Source organism: Parasteatoda tepidariorum, chromosome 10 (genome assembly GCF_043381705.1).
Source record: "Parasteatoda tepidariorum isolate YZ-2023 chromosome 10, CAS_Ptep_4.0, whole genome shotgun sequence".
In the NCBI taxonomy this organism is placed as follows: domain Eukaryota; kingdom Metazoa; phylum Arthropoda; class Arachnida; order Araneae; family Theridiidae; genus Parasteatoda; species Parasteatoda tepidariorum.
The window spans coordinates 8,342,444-8,359,289 of record NC_092213.1 but is presented as its reverse complement, the minus strand read 5'-3'; the positions used below and the strand labels follow the sequence as shown (position 1 = coordinate 8,359,289).

General features: G+C 31.6%; 1 protein-coding gene across 4 annotated transcripts in view; it reads left to right on the top strand.

The window, feature by feature from the left end:
* The window catches only part of LOC107445300 (SH3 and multiple ankyrin repeat domains protein 2), a 64,484-nt gene extending 52,446 nt beyond the window's left edge, over nt 1-12,038 (top strand). For all 4 annotated transcript variants that reach the window (XM_071186300.1, XM_071186302.1, XM_071186301.1 and 1 more), the window contains 2 exons: nt 2,478-2,687; nt 3,756-12,038. In XM_071186300.1, coding sequence (XP_071042401.1) covers nt 2,478-2,687; nt 3,756-7,395 — 3,850 coding nt within the window. In that variant the 3' untranslated portion in view covers nt 7,396-12,038. The remainder of the gene's footprint in view (nt 1-2,477; nt 2,688-3,755) is intronic.
* Nucleotides 12,039-16,846: the final 4,808 nt, after the last annotated feature.

Genomic DNA, 16,846 nt, shown 5'->3' with positions numbered 1-16,846 from the left:
CAATTTCAGTGAAAATATTTGCTAAACAAAATCTTTAATTTGTGGAAAAAAATATCATTGTACCGTATTATATTTACTAGTCCCTCAATGCCTTTGAAATTTGCATAATTTCCACAATTTTGAGTTTATATTAAACATATTTTTGAAAATTAGAGTAATTTTTTAACTTCTTTTATTTTCTACAGTAACACTACAGAATTTTTTAGGATTAAAACTTTGTTTAGGAGTTTGGATGGAGGTGAAATTTCATTGCAGACATTTCCTCGTGAGTCTGAGCAAACTTGCCATAGTTTCGGAAAAATAAGTAAATAACTGCTTTAATACTATGACGGGGGTAGCGATAGCCTGGTTGGCAGGGCGTGAAAACGGAAATTTTAATCCTGCCGGCCGAAGACTCTAATTGTAGTAAATAGTGACTGGTACACGTTGAACTTGTTGGTTCACAAAGTCCTCCATAGTTCCATAACAAATTATACCTCTGGGGGCACTGAATTGGAGATTGATCTTTCTTTGGTTCAGGTCAAAATTACGATCTGTGGATGAATGAATGGATGTATGAATGGGTCCGCCCTAAAGAAGGGTGCAACGTGTTGCAGAAGTCGAATTCACGGTCATAGATGGCGCCACTGCGAAACAAGAACACTTGCATCCCATCTGTTTAATGGCCGGCTACAACAGCAATACTATAGTGCACATGGCAAATTGACAGTTCTATGGGACTTAATGTTTTTATATTTAATTTTAATCCTAAACAATTCTGTGGTTTAATAATAAAAATAAAAAATACAGATGTTTCAAATTTTTAAAAATATGTATAATAAAAACTCAGCTGTAGAGGATTAAAATAATAAAATTCTGCTAATTATTGAAATTTGAAGGCCGGTAAGGGGCAGTAAATATAATTTGAAATAATAAGCGCTTAAAAACTTTCATACATGAAACTTAAAAAAATAAATAAGTAAACGAATAAAAGCAATATAGCTTATGAAAGGTAGGGAAATCTGAAGTGCCTGGTGGGGAAATTTAATTTATATTGTGCTTAAAAAATACAAATATTTGGTGTCAATTCACAATTTTTCCCACCTCAGATGATTTTGATTTTTTTTAAAAAAATAACAATCAACCGACCTTAACCCTAATACAATCAAATGCAACACTGCAACAAAAGAGATATAGGTAAATAAATAAAAAATATAAGCATACAAATAAATGAAAAAAAATTAAAATAATATGATGCATTTGGGTAATGTGTAAGACATTTATACATAAAATCCCCCACCGCTCTGCCAGCAACCCTTATAGAATCAAATATAACATTGCAACTAAAAAGATAAAGGTAAATAAATATAAAAACATAAGCATACGAATAAATAAATAAAAATTTAAAATCATGTGATACAAATGAGTAATGTGTAAAACATTTGTCTATGAAATATGCACAATAATTCAGTAATGGCTTTTTTTTCAAAGGGTTTTATCATCGTCTTGAGAACCGAACAATAAAAATATGCACATCATGTTTCCATTTTAATATTCAAAATTGGAAAGTGAAAAAAAGGAACTTCCTTAAATCGAATCAACTATAATACAGGGTGAAAAGTGAAAAAAAAACTAGTAAAATATCAATAATCTAAAGCCAGTTCATAAGATGAAGCTTCAAGATAGTTCCAACTTGGATAATTCAACCTTTGTGTTCAATGTCTACCTACTCTTATGCACCATTACCAAAGAGCCATACTAATCTTAAGCCCCTTATCAGTCGTATTATTTTCACAAAACCGGTCACAAAAGTGCCTATTTTTTAATCAAGGAAAGAACATTAAAAATGTTGCATTTTTGGTTCTTTGCATTTTTTTATCTCGAAATTTAAAACTCCATACATACTCCATATGTCTATATAAATCTGACTCCATAATGTAAACAATATCATAAAATATTTTATCTCAGAACACAAACAACGTGTGTTCACAAGGAGCATAAATAGCTGAGATAAGAGTACGAAATACATAACACAATTACATATATTTGAATAGTGTTGAAATAAACTATCGGCAAGTTATATTAAAAAAAGTCTGGCGCAGCCATCTATGTGCAAAATAAGAAATTAGAAAGGAATCTAGAGGAAGAAATTAAAGAGAAAAGGAAACCTTTTTGGTGCATTACTTTTGAGCAGTCTACCCCGGAAATATCATGGGCACGAAAAATAGGAGATGAAAGTTCACCCAGTAATTTTGACGGAAGTGAGAGGGAAGAAGTTAAAGCTGTTCGCCAATCACTATAATCGATACGCTTTTGCAATTTATAAAATTAAACATAATACTTTACAAATTGTGTTTAAGAGCTTTATTCCGTCTTAAATTTTTTTTCGTCGTTTGCCCTGCATATTATATTCGTCCATGGTATGCCGACCAGTATGAAAATGATCGGTAAATTTAATTCGACTACAAAGGATTATATTTAGAATTTCAATCTTTCAGGTTGCCAAAGAATTACAGCAGTAATCCAGAGCTAACCCATCCGGATCCGGAAATCGAAGTCTCTTTCTTACCAAAGAGAAGTCGAAGTCTTAGCGATTTGCATGGTAGACATTCTGGAAGACATTCCAGTTCTAAGAACGCAGGTGGAAAAGAACACAGGCATAAACGCCGCGACATACTGCGACAACACTCCGTACCAGATGGTTCAAGGTATTTGCCGTCGATCATTTATTTTTTTTCTGCTTCGGAAATTCGCTTTAATTGTTTCCCATAGTAACGTTTATAATGGTGTAAAGTATATAAAGTGTTAATAAAATACAGATTGTATCAACCAGTAAAATTAAGGTATCCGATTAGTTTCAACAACTTTTTTTTAAAATTATTAATATAAAATTTTTAAAAACTAGTTTGTTTTATTATGTGTAAAAACTTAAGAAACTAGCAAAAAAATTTAGTATTATCTTATTTTAGTTTTTGTTTTAAAAAATTGCCATTTTTAGGTAAAAATTAAGTATGTTTGCATGTACGCTAAACACTGAAAAAATTCTTATCTTCCAAAACAAAAAAAAATCATTTGAGGATTTTATTTATAAGATTATCAACTATGTTTTGAACTATTATCTTAAAAGCAAGTGCATATACAGCCGAGTTAGGGGTCAATTTAATCAAAAAAAGCAAGTTTTTTGTAACATTTTCATACTTATCTTAATATGTAATCATATCTAATTTTTTCTCTAAGTTTGTAGTTTAAAACATGCGTAGTATAATCAGAAACACTCATAAAAATTAAAGACAACTATTTTAAAAACAACAGGAGATATAGTGTTTAAGGTGGTTTAAAATGGGGTTAAAACTGATTTTAAGTCAAACACAATTAAAGACTTTCAATTAGTGTATCCACTGTCAATACCTTACACAAAAACTTCTATAACACTGTAAATTAATGGAGAACAAACAAAAGTAAGGTATTTTTAGAAAGCAAAGATTAGAGAGCTTCTATATTTATAATAAACTCAATTTCGAAAATTTGTACCATAAATATGATAATAAATGTACCGTGACTAAATACGGTAACTGAAAATTTAGATATTTAGTAAATTAAGCTTTTTAATATACTAAAAAGTTGCATATCGCATTAATAGAAAAATAACATGCTTAGAATTTGGTTACAATTTTTTAAAATTAATAGAATTAAAATTTCTGTAAGTGCCGTTATGACAATGTAATTTCATACACGTAATTTTTCGAATCGTTAAACGAATTTTTTTTCAATTTCAGGGAACAAGGTCCTTCTTTAATTAAACAGAATGGTTCAGACATTTACGCAGAAACAGTGCCCGTAGTTGTCAAGTCTGGGGATAAATCTGCAAGAGCCAGTTGTCCACCTCCCTCATATCCTCCACCTCCACCACCTGTTGGTCAGGTTGTTAAAGTGGAGATGCCTCGAAACGATTATGCTGATCTTACAACATCCGGAGGGCAGCACAAACCCACGACTGTCATGTCCAGCTTCAGACCCACTGACAGTGCCAAATTGTATGCCTCGCCGGATGCTTTTGGAACAGTTGGCTACAAGAAAGAACACCGACAAGAAAGATCCGACGTCACATTACCGAGGCATTTAATGAAGGGAACGGGATCCAGATCCCAATCACTTCCTCCAAAAATACAAACTAATGCCACCTCTGCAACCGTACCTGCCCCGGAAGGTAGGAGTAGCACGGCATCGCTGGACGCTGAAAACAGTAGCGGAGATTCAACCAGCGGTTACATGCCGTTCAAGGGCTCTCACCGACCCAGGGAACATGGTGGTTCAGAAGGTGGTCAGACTGACCGTCGAGGAACCCTGAGGAAGGTTAAGCAGCAAGGCTCTAAATTCCCAGCTGCTGTAGCTGAAACTGCTAGTCCGAAACATTACCCAGCCGTTCCACAACACGAAGGTTTCATTCCAGAACCAGATTTCGACACCAGTGAGGACGATGAAACACCTTCTCGAACGGATGCTAAAAGTGGACTTGTGACATTCAAAGCTCTCGATAACGAGCCACCAAAAGAACAAGGTGAAACAACAGATAAAAAGCCTGACTCCAATTCCAACATGACATTACGAAGGAAGAGGCTTAAGTCTCAAACATCAGTTGATTCTTCGAAACTACCATCTGAAATTGAAGAGGCAGAAAGACCCAAAGAAGAGTCCGAGATTTTACAATCAGAAGAAACTGGCGAATTGATAATAGTCAGGAATGATGCAGATGATAAATCCTCTAAAAAGGTTGCACCAACGCCACCGCCCAAAAGATCTGAAGACAAGCAAGCAATCGAAACAACTTCTGATCCAAGAACAATACGAGACTCGTTTGATAAACAAAGCCAATCGAAAGACGAAAAAATTGACCAAGAAAACGTGTCAAGAACTCCAGCAAAGGAGCCAATTGCATTTAAGGCTACGATTGTTCTCAAACAAACTGAAGTTGTTGGAAAAGAAGTTAAGGAAACACCATTTAGAATAAAAAATAAAGAACTTGCTCATCAACATAGCGCTAACGAGTTGCAAAATACGAAAAACAAAGAGGATTCATTACGAAAGGAAGTTAAGGAAAGCAATCGAGAGAGAATTGTAAAATCCCCATCGCAGGGATTTAAGGAAAAATCGTACGACAGCGTAGACGTTCACAATCAGAAAAACAATAGACAGGATGAAAGCATAACGAATCAAAAAGTAGCTCCTGCTGTACCTAAAAAGCCCAAAGTGGATGAAACTAAATCCTCAGACGAGAATGCAGAAATTGATGTTTCAAAAACTCTAAAAATTGACACCAATGAACAGAGTAGCGCATCCCCTAACATCGACGCTGCTTCCCGTTCCGTTAAAGAGAATATTTATAACTTCGAAAAAAGAACTAACGAACTTTCTACTAACAAAGCTAATGTCTCTCCTAGAAGGAAAAGTGATGTGATTCGTATAACTTTAGTAGGATCTCAACAGAAAGGAAACGAGCATGAAAAAGTTCCTCCTCCAACCTCGATGAAAACATCCAAGTCTTGCCCTAAAACGTTTGAGGAAGACATCGATTTGGATGTTGAAAGTTCTCTTACGGCAGCAATGCTGCATTCTGATGCTCATAATCAAGTTACAAGATTCTCTGCGGAAACTCCCACAACGACAATAGCTTCAACAAATTTCAACGATGAGTGGAGAAGACCAGATGTAATGTCTCCTGTAAATATACCACAATACGTTGAGAATGCTATCAAAAAGCCGCCAGACACCCCTCCAAAGAGTGCCATGAGCCGTCGGGCCGATAATTTTAGCACTCAAACTCTTGGACGCAAACAAATTGATCGCGATTTTGACTTTCACGATATTGAATCGACTCATTTTAATGAAACTATGACACTAAATAGGCAAAGTATGGCAAAGAGTGATGCGGCAAAATATCAGCATCATTCTGAAGCAATGATGCATGCTAATAGGGACCACCCGCAAACCAGAATCCCTGTACTGCCTCAATCAACAGCCAGCCCACCGAGCACAATGCTTCCACCATCTCACTCCCATCAAATTAAAAATGTGCCACAAATTCCTCCCGGAGCTTATTTATCAAATCCAAATGCTCAGCATATGTTAGAACAAATTCATTTTCCACCAAACATACCACTTGAGGTGCAGCAAAAGTTTCTCGCTGAGCAAATGGCAAACATCCGAAATCGAGACACATTTGAGGAAATTCATATACAGCAGCAACTAATGCAGCAAAAATCTGCTGTGCCAGGCCCTATGTCAGCACAAGCGAGGCTGCTGGATCACAGGCATGCGAAAATTGCAGCTCCAGCTCCGAACAGAGTATCTCCCCCCAAGACACGCGAAGACGATGAATGTCTTAAACTTTGCCAGCGAGTCGACAAGAGCTTACAACTTATTCGCCTTCAAGTGGATTCGTTGAGAATGGCTGCAGCCAGCGAACCTGAGGTCATTCCAGAGCTTGTTCCTCCGCCACCAGAATTTAATTACGCGGGTCAAGCTGGCCCTCAACAACCAGTGCATATCGCTCCACCACCAGAATTCAGTGATGAATCACTAGCAAGGCAACGACGTGCTCAACAAAATATGATTTCAACTATGGATGCACCTGTGAGTCGCCGTGTAGTGCCTCCAGACACCGCGAATTACCCATATCCCGAACATTTATATAGAGGCTATCACCCTTCGATGCAGTCGCCACAGGACCATTTACACCATCCTATGCACCATCACCCGCATAATATGATCCCCAATAATATAACAGCTTCGCCCACGAAAACCATGACTCTGTCACGTAGTGGTTATCCTACCCATCACATGGTTCCTCCCCACCAGCAGGTACGTCACGAAAGCAACTGCAATACGTTACCACACCCGGGGTCTAGAATGATGGTGAATCCTCAAGCCCTCCAGCAGCATGCCGCACCACATCATCGGCCGCAATCACAACATCCTCAACAGCATCCTCAACAGCATCCACAACAACATCCACAACAACATCCGCAACAACAGCAACATCATCAGGCGCAACAGCAGCATCTTCAAACGCATCAGCAACAGCAACATCTTCAGACACATCAACAGCAACAGCATGCTTTCTCACCAGGCAGAACAAGTAGAGACGCACCACAAATAGGTCCACCGTTAGGAAATATACCACCGATACCTCAGCATAAGGAATTCAGGCAGAAACCTTTGCACCAATGGAATATGAAGGACGTTGCTGATTGGCTGGAGAGTCTGTTCTTACCGGAATACAAAATAACGTTTGCTGAGGCTGGAATAACAGGTTCTAAATTAGCAAATATGGACAATAATGATCTCATGGGTCTGGGAGTGAAACAAGCAGGACACAGACTTAATATGGAACGTTCTATAAAATGGTACTTAAAATAATTAGGTTAGGTTAATTAATGCCAAATCTTGTTACTAACAATAAATAAAACAGTTCCGAATTGTCTAAGGACGATTCATGCAATTTTTGATAAATATATTTCCTGCTTTGGCAAGATATTTCTTACATTATGAAATTTTGTGGTAAAAATTGTATACTGATTCGAAACTATTCATGTGAATATGAAATTGATGTTTTGTGGAAAATTATAAATTTAAAAATAGTGGATTAACCATTTCTTCCAAATTAATTTTTACAGAATTAGATATTCTTAACAGTTTTTGCAATTACAAATAGCTGAGCCAAAATTGCTAGTAAAGAAATGTTTAATTTGAATTCTGTTTCCTTTTTTCATCAGTTACTTACCACGTTTTCTGATAGTGATGGTATAGGTAAATAAGTTTTGAATTTACATTTGAAAGCTACAGACGGTAAAATTTTGGATCATAAAATCTGATTACATTGTTTTGGAATTAAAAGATACCAAACAAACCAAAGGGAATTGATTCTTGGCGCAAATTTGTGTGTTAACAGTATTGCTTTTCTCCGGAAAAAAAGGTTCAATAGAAATGGCTTAAATCCCCAAACTAAGGATACACACAAACAAAATAATACACTAAGGACTCAAAATATTCTTTCAAAAAAATCGTTGAAACAAATGCTGAAATCCTGGAAATTACCTTTAATTACTACCTTGTTAAGACTTAGAATGTATAAAAAATTAAGCAAATAATGTTAAGAATAGGAAGCTATAGTTTTTTATTTTCTGAAAAGAAAAACTGTTATTATATTTTATTTAGTAAGTCAATAATCAACTAATTTATGGTCTGACATGATTTGTTCAACATCCTATACAAATTATTTCATGAAAATTAATTTCGGAAAATGACAAATTAAAATATTGAGATTTGTAATTGAGAGATTATGCACACACAGTTTTAATTATAATTCTTTTTGTTCCTACTATTTTCAATATATTTTAAGCCACTAATACTCATAAGTTGTATTTGCTTATACCGTTCATTCGGTTCTATTTTACAAATGCAACTGATCACATGACTCAATTTAATGAGTACAACAATTCATTTGAACTTTAAGGAAAACACGGTCGATTCGCTGTCACGTGTCGATTCGCTAACACATGTTATGAAAAATTAGAAATTTAAAAATGCGTATTTCTAGGAAAATTTTTCAATGACATAAACTTAAAGAAATAGTTATTTGAAACACAGAACCTAATTTTAAGTATATTCATGCAGTTTATTTTTTTTTTTGACAATTTCTTTTGCTGTGCTAAATGCCTATGAAACTATTGAAACCTTTGCTCATACAGTTGAGAAAAGGAATAAATGTCCATTTCATAGTAACTGAAGTCTTTTCAGATTGTTTTGACAAATTTATTAATAAAAGTATTTCAAAAAATAAAATAATTTTTTCATGAAAGTTTATGATGCAAATAATTATTATGTATATAACTGCAAGAAAAGTGTGCTTGTTTTAAAGCAATTCTCCAAAACTAGCGTTGGGACTAGCGTTTTTTTGTTTGTTTGTTTGTTTAAAAGTGTCACATTAGTCTCAATGCAAAGTCTTGAAAATTTATTTTCAACAACTGCTTAAAATTGACATTTTGTTTCAGTTGGATACGTATTACTGTTTGCGTCAAAAACTCTTATGAATGGGACACAAACTGTTTTATTAAACTTATATAAAGGAATCCGAAAATCTGTCTCATTGCAATAGTCACTGGCATTTTGTAATGCACCGAGCTAATTGCAAACATCTCCAGCATTTCATAGTTAGTCCGATATTTCTACAGTTTACTACAATTCGTATAGATACTTTTAGGATTATTATAAAAAGCGCGAAGGATTAGCAAATCAGCCTGAATTTTCTGTAGACTTATTGCAGAGAACTTACTCTTATTTGAGTGTTAGAATCCAGAAGTTTTGGGAATCATCGCTTGATTTCCAAATCTAAACTTGGTGGCATAGTGATGAAAACCACCATTTTTTGAAATTTTTTTTTAAAGAAATTCTTATCAGGTCCTGCGCATTTTGTAAAAGTAAAGCGCTCGTGTTGTGATATAACAATGCAAAGTAAGCAACTAATAGATTGAAATCAATAAAAAATTGATCTGTAATGAATAAAAATGAAATAAATTTACTGCAATTTAAGACAATGTTAATTTTTTTGTTTTGTTTTGTATCTTATTTTTCACTGTCAGTCAGGGATGACTGACATGGCCTAAGCTGAAAGTCAAGGGTCAGACTTCGATTACTGACGTAATTCTCAACGTGTTAATATTCCTCTTTCCAATAAGCATTATCTACTAGAGGCTGATTGTAAACGCTTGAAATAAATCAGGACAATTGAGCTATGAATTAACTTTATATTAATATACTTTCTGATTAGCCTAAAGGTATCTAAACTAATTAAAATAAGCCTGAAAATGTCTGGCTGATTGGAAGATGCTGAATAATATTTAAATATGCTTGGCGCACTACCAAATGTCGGCGGTGCTGAGCAAAGAGACAGATTTTCACATTTACCAACGACATCAATAAAAATGTCAAAAAAATCTGAAAACGTCCGCTATGAAATGACTCTAAATTCACATTTTATCTTATAACACGAACGTATCGGAATCATTTCCCATGAAGAGGTTTTTCCTTCTTTTGTGGTAATTATTAAAAATGCCATTCAATGTAAAGTATTGGAATATTCGCTCATGAATGCAGGTGTAAATGTGTTAATCTCTTGTACATAGAATAATGTAAAATTGTGTTAAAGTGCTATTGTTTTCTTTTTATTTTGAATGGTTAATAATTGTATCTAAGTATGGGGCTGGTACCCAGATTAATTGTCGTGAAGTCATGTCTTAGTTTTACATGTATGCAGCTTAAGTGGTATAACTATAAATTAAATATAGAGACAATTGTTGTGCAATGCCTTATAGTTATTTTTTGCTTGTTATTTATTGGCCAAAGTGATGATGTTTGTCATTGTGTGCAATTTTTGTTGATTCGTCTAAGACTTCAAGTGCTCAAACTGATTAGGATTTTTTTATTGACAAAAATCGTGACAATACGTAATAAATAATTTATTGATAAGAATTTGCATAATTCATGCCCCATTTATTCATAGGGGATTTTCACGTTAATTATGTATTTTTAATGAATTTAGAATAATAAGGTAGAATTTTCCTTATAATATCCTAATTTCTTCTAGTATCTGTTGACCGATGTGAAAAAAGGTGTGTTTTTTATTAACTTAATATTTTTGATTGTAAATAAAAAATAAACGCAGAAAAAATTAAAAAAATGAGATTGTAATTAAATAATTCTTCTGATCTGCTCTTACCACAACTTATTAGATGACTTGATTTCTACAGAAGTCCAATGTTCAAGAAATAAAAAATCATTTCAAACAGTAATTTTTCGACAAATGGAGAGGAAAAAAGTCATTTTTTTTAAATTGTTTTAAATTTTATTTGGTTTTTGAAAGCTTTAAATGCTCAGTTTACTTTAAAATTTTGCAAAATGAAATCGACTAAAAACAAAATAATGAATAGGTTGTGTGATGAGTGTTATATTTCATTTTGTTGATATCATTTGAAAAATTGAAATGCGCAAACAATTTCAATGAAACTTTCGTGAAAGTTGATTTATTTGTTGTGCAATTTCTGTGATATTTTTGAAAATTTTATGTCATAGACATTCCTTTCATTTTGTTTTGTTGACATTCTTTTTATTTTAATTTGTTCATATTCATATTACTTTGTTTTGTTGATGTTTCTTAATCTATTTTGTTGTTATTATATGATCTCTTTAAAGGGTCGAACTTATTTACACTAAATGAATGTTATAAATCATTTGTTTTTTTAGAATCAGTAACAACATTTAAACTGTTCGATAGACACTTAACTGATTCGATAGACACTTAACATTTTCAATTATACTTTTTCGCATTCCTTATGTAGAAAAAAAGTTAGAAATTTTTATTTTTTAAAGTATAAATCCCTTGAGGGTTCATAAATTTGACAGAGATGCATTACATTTTTGCGATTTAAATTTAGATTTCTAAATAAATGTTATTTTGCTACTTTTATAAGTTTTTTAATAGTTTCTTTTTATTACTTGATTCTCTAACTGAAAAATTGTTTCATTTATTTTTGATGATTATATCATGATAGATCTGAATTACTAATTTCAAATTACATATTTAGAAACTGTTTGTTTGTGCAAAACTTAAAATAATTTGGACAATCTGTTTTTTGAAATCGGTTATCAATCTCAGATTTACGTGAAAACAAGATTTTCATGTAGATCTGATCAAACTTTAGCGGTCATAGTGCATTATTAAATTAAATATCATTATAACCGATAGGAGAAGCACATTTTTTGTAGCTGTAAACAACACAATTAACTGGAAGTAAGTAATCGGCGATTGGGGACTAAAATATTGAACTCTAAAAGTATCAAGCAAAAATATTTTTTCTTATACGAAAAACGTCTTTTGTGTCTCGATTAATAATTTGGAGAATGCTTTGTTGAAACACTGAGAAAAAATATGTCCAAAACTACCAAAATATGAAGAAAAAAAATTTCCGTGTTTGTGGCTCTTTAAAAACACCAAAAAGCTCTTTAATTTTTACAGGAGTAATTTGGCATCGATTTTGTTTAAAATTTTCAAAAAAATATGATTTTATAATGAGTGATAAAATTTGGTAGTTTTATCAAGATACCTTAGACCCTGACATAAAAACCATTGATTCGGTTTATTCAATCTTTTCAGTTTTGTACTTCTTATTAAATGTGTTTTAAAGAATTAACTAAGATGATCTCTTAAGAATAGGCTGAAAAAACGTTTAAGGTATCAATCGTGGAAAAAATATATTGCGAATTTTCGCGAAATTTGTTTTGAAAACATGTTTCAAAAAATTAAAATTAAAAAGATACCAAAAGTCAAAAAAAAGTCGGCCAAAAGTTGCTCTCAGAAATACTTTTCTCATTGTGACTTGCAGAGTTTTAATTACTAGTCTTCAATTCTCATTCTTTTATTTATTTAGAAGCGTTAGAATTTTATTTAAATGATATTTAATACTTTGGCCTTTAAATATCACAGTCTATCTTTAAGCTTACTGCTTTAAATTATAAACATTTACTTTGATCTTTATTTTGTTTGAGAAATAATGAATTTAAGAAAGTGAACATAAAGAAATGAAAAAGGTGTGTGTGTATATAATTAAAGCTCACTTTTTTGGCGACATGTTTGGCGATGATCTTAAATGGTGCTTTTCTTTCTTTTTTTCTTAACTATATAAATATATACATACAAATATAGATTTAAATAAATATATGTTTTTTGGAATATAGAGATTCGATGTACCTGACATTATTGCTGCTGATGTATTTTAATATCTTGCACTCGATTGTTGAAACATTTTTCAATTTTCTATATGATAAGACCAAAAATTGTTTAGATTTATCCGTAAATTTCACTGAAAGGGAGTCTTATCAGTAATAGTCTTTACAAGTAGGATAAAACAACTTTTTAGTAAGAGAATAAATATTTTACAAAATTTAATCCAGCTAAACTTTTGATAATTTTTGTTATTATAACCAGTTAATAGTCTAATGATATCTTTGTTTGTATGCTTGGCTTGATGATTTTTATTATAAACGAAAACCAATTCAATTTCAACTGTCTGAATTTGAAAAAAAATTCATAAAATTATGTGCTTAGAATTCATTTTTACAAAATGTTCTGATGAGATTTTCTTTACAGCAGATGTGTTTTTGACTTTATTGTAATTCTTAATTATAGTGTAATTCTTAATTATAGTGTAATTCTTAATTATAAAATAAACAATATTCTATTTTCAAGTTGCGAAGAGCTATATACTATGTTTAAAAAAACAACGTCTAAAAATTTGGGATACAATTTCTATTGTATTTCTTCATTTTTATTGTATTGTAAAACACGAAAAAGGTTCTTTTCGTTTATTATTTTAATAAAGAATTAGGTACATTATTGATTTTTAAATATGAGAAAACTAATTTAAATTTTCATTAAAATAGAACTTGGTTTTTATTTATTTTTTAAACAGTAATGCATTTCAATTAGATTCTTTCCTATTATTTTTGTTATTTCCTCTAAATGTATTGCTTTTAATGTTGCTTTATCAAGCAAAAATTAATTACCTAATTATTTACTGTTTGGTGATTAGCAAAAAAGCTACTTAAATTAAATTAATTAACTACGAAAACCATTTCTTTTAATAGTACGATGTTAAAAGGTTATTATGGCCAAAAAATAAGCAGGTTTTATGAGTTTTTTTTTAAATGAAATAAATTCAAATTCTGCAAAAATTTCTTTATTTTAAGATTAGTAAAGTGCAAATATAAATTTTTTCATAGTGACATAACACAAAATGGTGGCTGAAAAAGCTTTTTTAAGATAATTTTTTTTCCTCACTATATTTAAATAGCCAAAGTAGCGCATAGGAGTCTTTAATACCCCATTTTTTTCAAAAATAACGCACTATAATTTTAAAAAAGTTTAAAATTACAAATGTAAAATGCAGAAAATGTGCTATAACAAAATGGAAAAGTCCAGCATACTTCAATGAATGATGCAATTTTAAATTAACAATTCAAATTTAGAATCAAACTCTTCTAAATTCCATTCTAGCTATGAATCTGATTAATTTGAGCTGGTAGTTTACAGAAACACTCTTTTAAAGATATGAATGCTCACTGAAGGTTGCGCAAAAATTAAATATTCGAATATTTATATGTTTATATTATTCATAATACTTCGGATACTTCATCTTGAGGTATTTATGCAACTTTCCAAAATCTTAGAATGATCTAACCCTTTAAAGAATGTCTTTTGCGTGGGATTGTTCTGTTATATAAATATATCAGTTTAATTTTTTTTAAATTACATTTTAAAATCAGTCTACATATGTTCAATTGACTTTGATATTTCATTAAAAAAACTATTATTGTTCTCTTATATTTCAGTTCAATTTATTTTAATATCACATTTGAAAATTCTTCATCGTTCTCTTACGTGACTATATATGAAAACCAATCATTTTAAATATATTTCTTTGGAATAGTTTATTTTCCTGAAAACGTTACGATTTAAATTTTCCAGAATCAAACAATATTTTGAATATCCTAATCATACTTTTAACTACAAAAGAAAACTATGCAAATAAAATCACCACAATATCTTGATAGTATTTCAATTGTAGTTAACTTTGAAAGAAATCATAATTTTATTACAGAAAGTGCTGTGAAGACTATCTTCCGAGTTGATAGCTATATTTATAAGCTAATATTTGTTTTTTGTTACAAAAAAATTATTTCAGTGCTTTAGTTTAATTTATATTTCAACATCATATTTACAAGATGCCCAACAGAAGACTGACTGATTTCAAAATTAAAATTCTCGGAAAGAAAGGATGATAAAGTAATGTAACAAACGGTATGTCGATGTGAAAGCTATTAAATTTGTTGCAAAAATGCTGGAATTTCATTTTAAAAGTGGGCAACAGAAGGCCATGTACGTTATACAGATATCATGAAAAGAACAGAAATGCTGAAGAACTGTAATCTAAATTCTTATTTTTCATTACAAGGAAAACGCTTAACTCAATGAAAATACACGGCTTCTATCTCTTATTCACGTACGACATACGTTTTCTATGTATTAAGACAGGAAGTAATCACAATGGTAATCAATAATTCGCAGTGCCATCTGTCGGCAACCTTTGTAAATAAGTTTTAAAATTTCTATAAAACAAATTAACAATTTCCCAATAAACATACTGTTTATTTTAACCTTCTGTCACTCTTTGTTTCCGAGATTTTTAGATTTAAAATCAGTCAGTCATTCACTGAACATCCTGTAAAAATACAGTCATTTTTTTGAAACACTGATTACTCTTCCAAGCCTGTCTCTGACACTAAGTAAGATAATTAATTGAAGCTCAAAGTTGTACAGATATTTAAAGTTTATAAGAATGTACAATAATGTGAACTGTATTTATGGATGCTAATGTTTGTACAATACTTAAATACATTTTAATTTCTTAGGTGAATCTTTCAATAAATAATAAACTTTTGTAAATTCCTTTCTATTAATACGTAACAATTATTACATAAGTCATTAATATAAATTGCAAATAAACAATTTTCTTCATATGTTTTTATTTATTTATTTCGATGTAAAAATTTATTGTAATAAAATGATTTATTAAACTTTGTGGTTGTGTTTAAATTTGAACACTGTCTATACGTCATCAGAATTTTAATTTTTTATTTTAAATCTTTGTGGTAGTTTTAAATTTGTAACTAGTTGTCACACAATACTCACGGCAAAGCTCAATTTTAAATATTACCAAGGAAATTGTAGCATGTTTGCAGCATTTTCTGGAAGTTTATCTCGTCAAACAACGTTTTTAAATGCTCAATTTAGAAACTTTGAAAATTAAAAAGGATTATCAAAATCTTCTTTAGTCAAGAGGGAATTTAAAAAAAGCTACAGTTTAAGTGCCTTGCGCACGAGTAATAGTTAAAATTTTAAACTATACTAGTGGGCTGCGCCCCCTGCTCGCTAACGCTCGCCAACCCCCGAAAATTGCTACGCAATCTTATATGGTTTGCTTCGCAAACCAAGCTCGCTTCGCTCGCTACTAACTTAGGTACATTGCAAATGCTAAAAATTCAAAGAATTCAAAACAATCATTCAAATCCATACAACAACTTTTAAAAAAAAAATCTTTTTAGTAAATACTAAGTCATTAAAATAAATTTGAATTCAAATAAATGACATGTAATTCGTTAAACCTATTAGAAATGTGCTAATAAAATCTTAAAGCGTAACAGCACGACTGAGACTCATTTTTCAATGAATAACTAATAACAATAATAAAACAAATAAATTCGTGATGTAAATCAAAAATCGTCAAATAAATTCGTAATATATAAATTCGTGAAAAGAAAGCTCTTTCGACAAAATGCTAAAATAGAGATCTATCGACAAAGACTACTCACTTCTGCCTAGCTTAATAGTATGAGATTGCCGCAGCTAATGGGGTGAATTTCAGAAGAGATCACATTTGGTGAGAATGCTCCCTCTGGTTATTTCCGTTTCCGTTTTTAAAAGTGCTATATGTTGAGCCACCTCAGCTAGATGATTTGGCATGTGACATTTTTAGAGGCAATCATTGGTCGATTTTCTAGCGTTGCCATTCGGGGAGTTGTAATTAGGCTTTTTTTGTCGCCGTGTAAGAGAAATATATATATAAATATACCCTCTTGTCGTAAAGATCTTTTACGCAGTTCTTCATGCACGAATTGCAAAAGTGTGGACAAGACTGAGTTAACCTCTGATACGTTATATCGCTTTAAATATTGTATGAATCTGTTGCTTACGTGT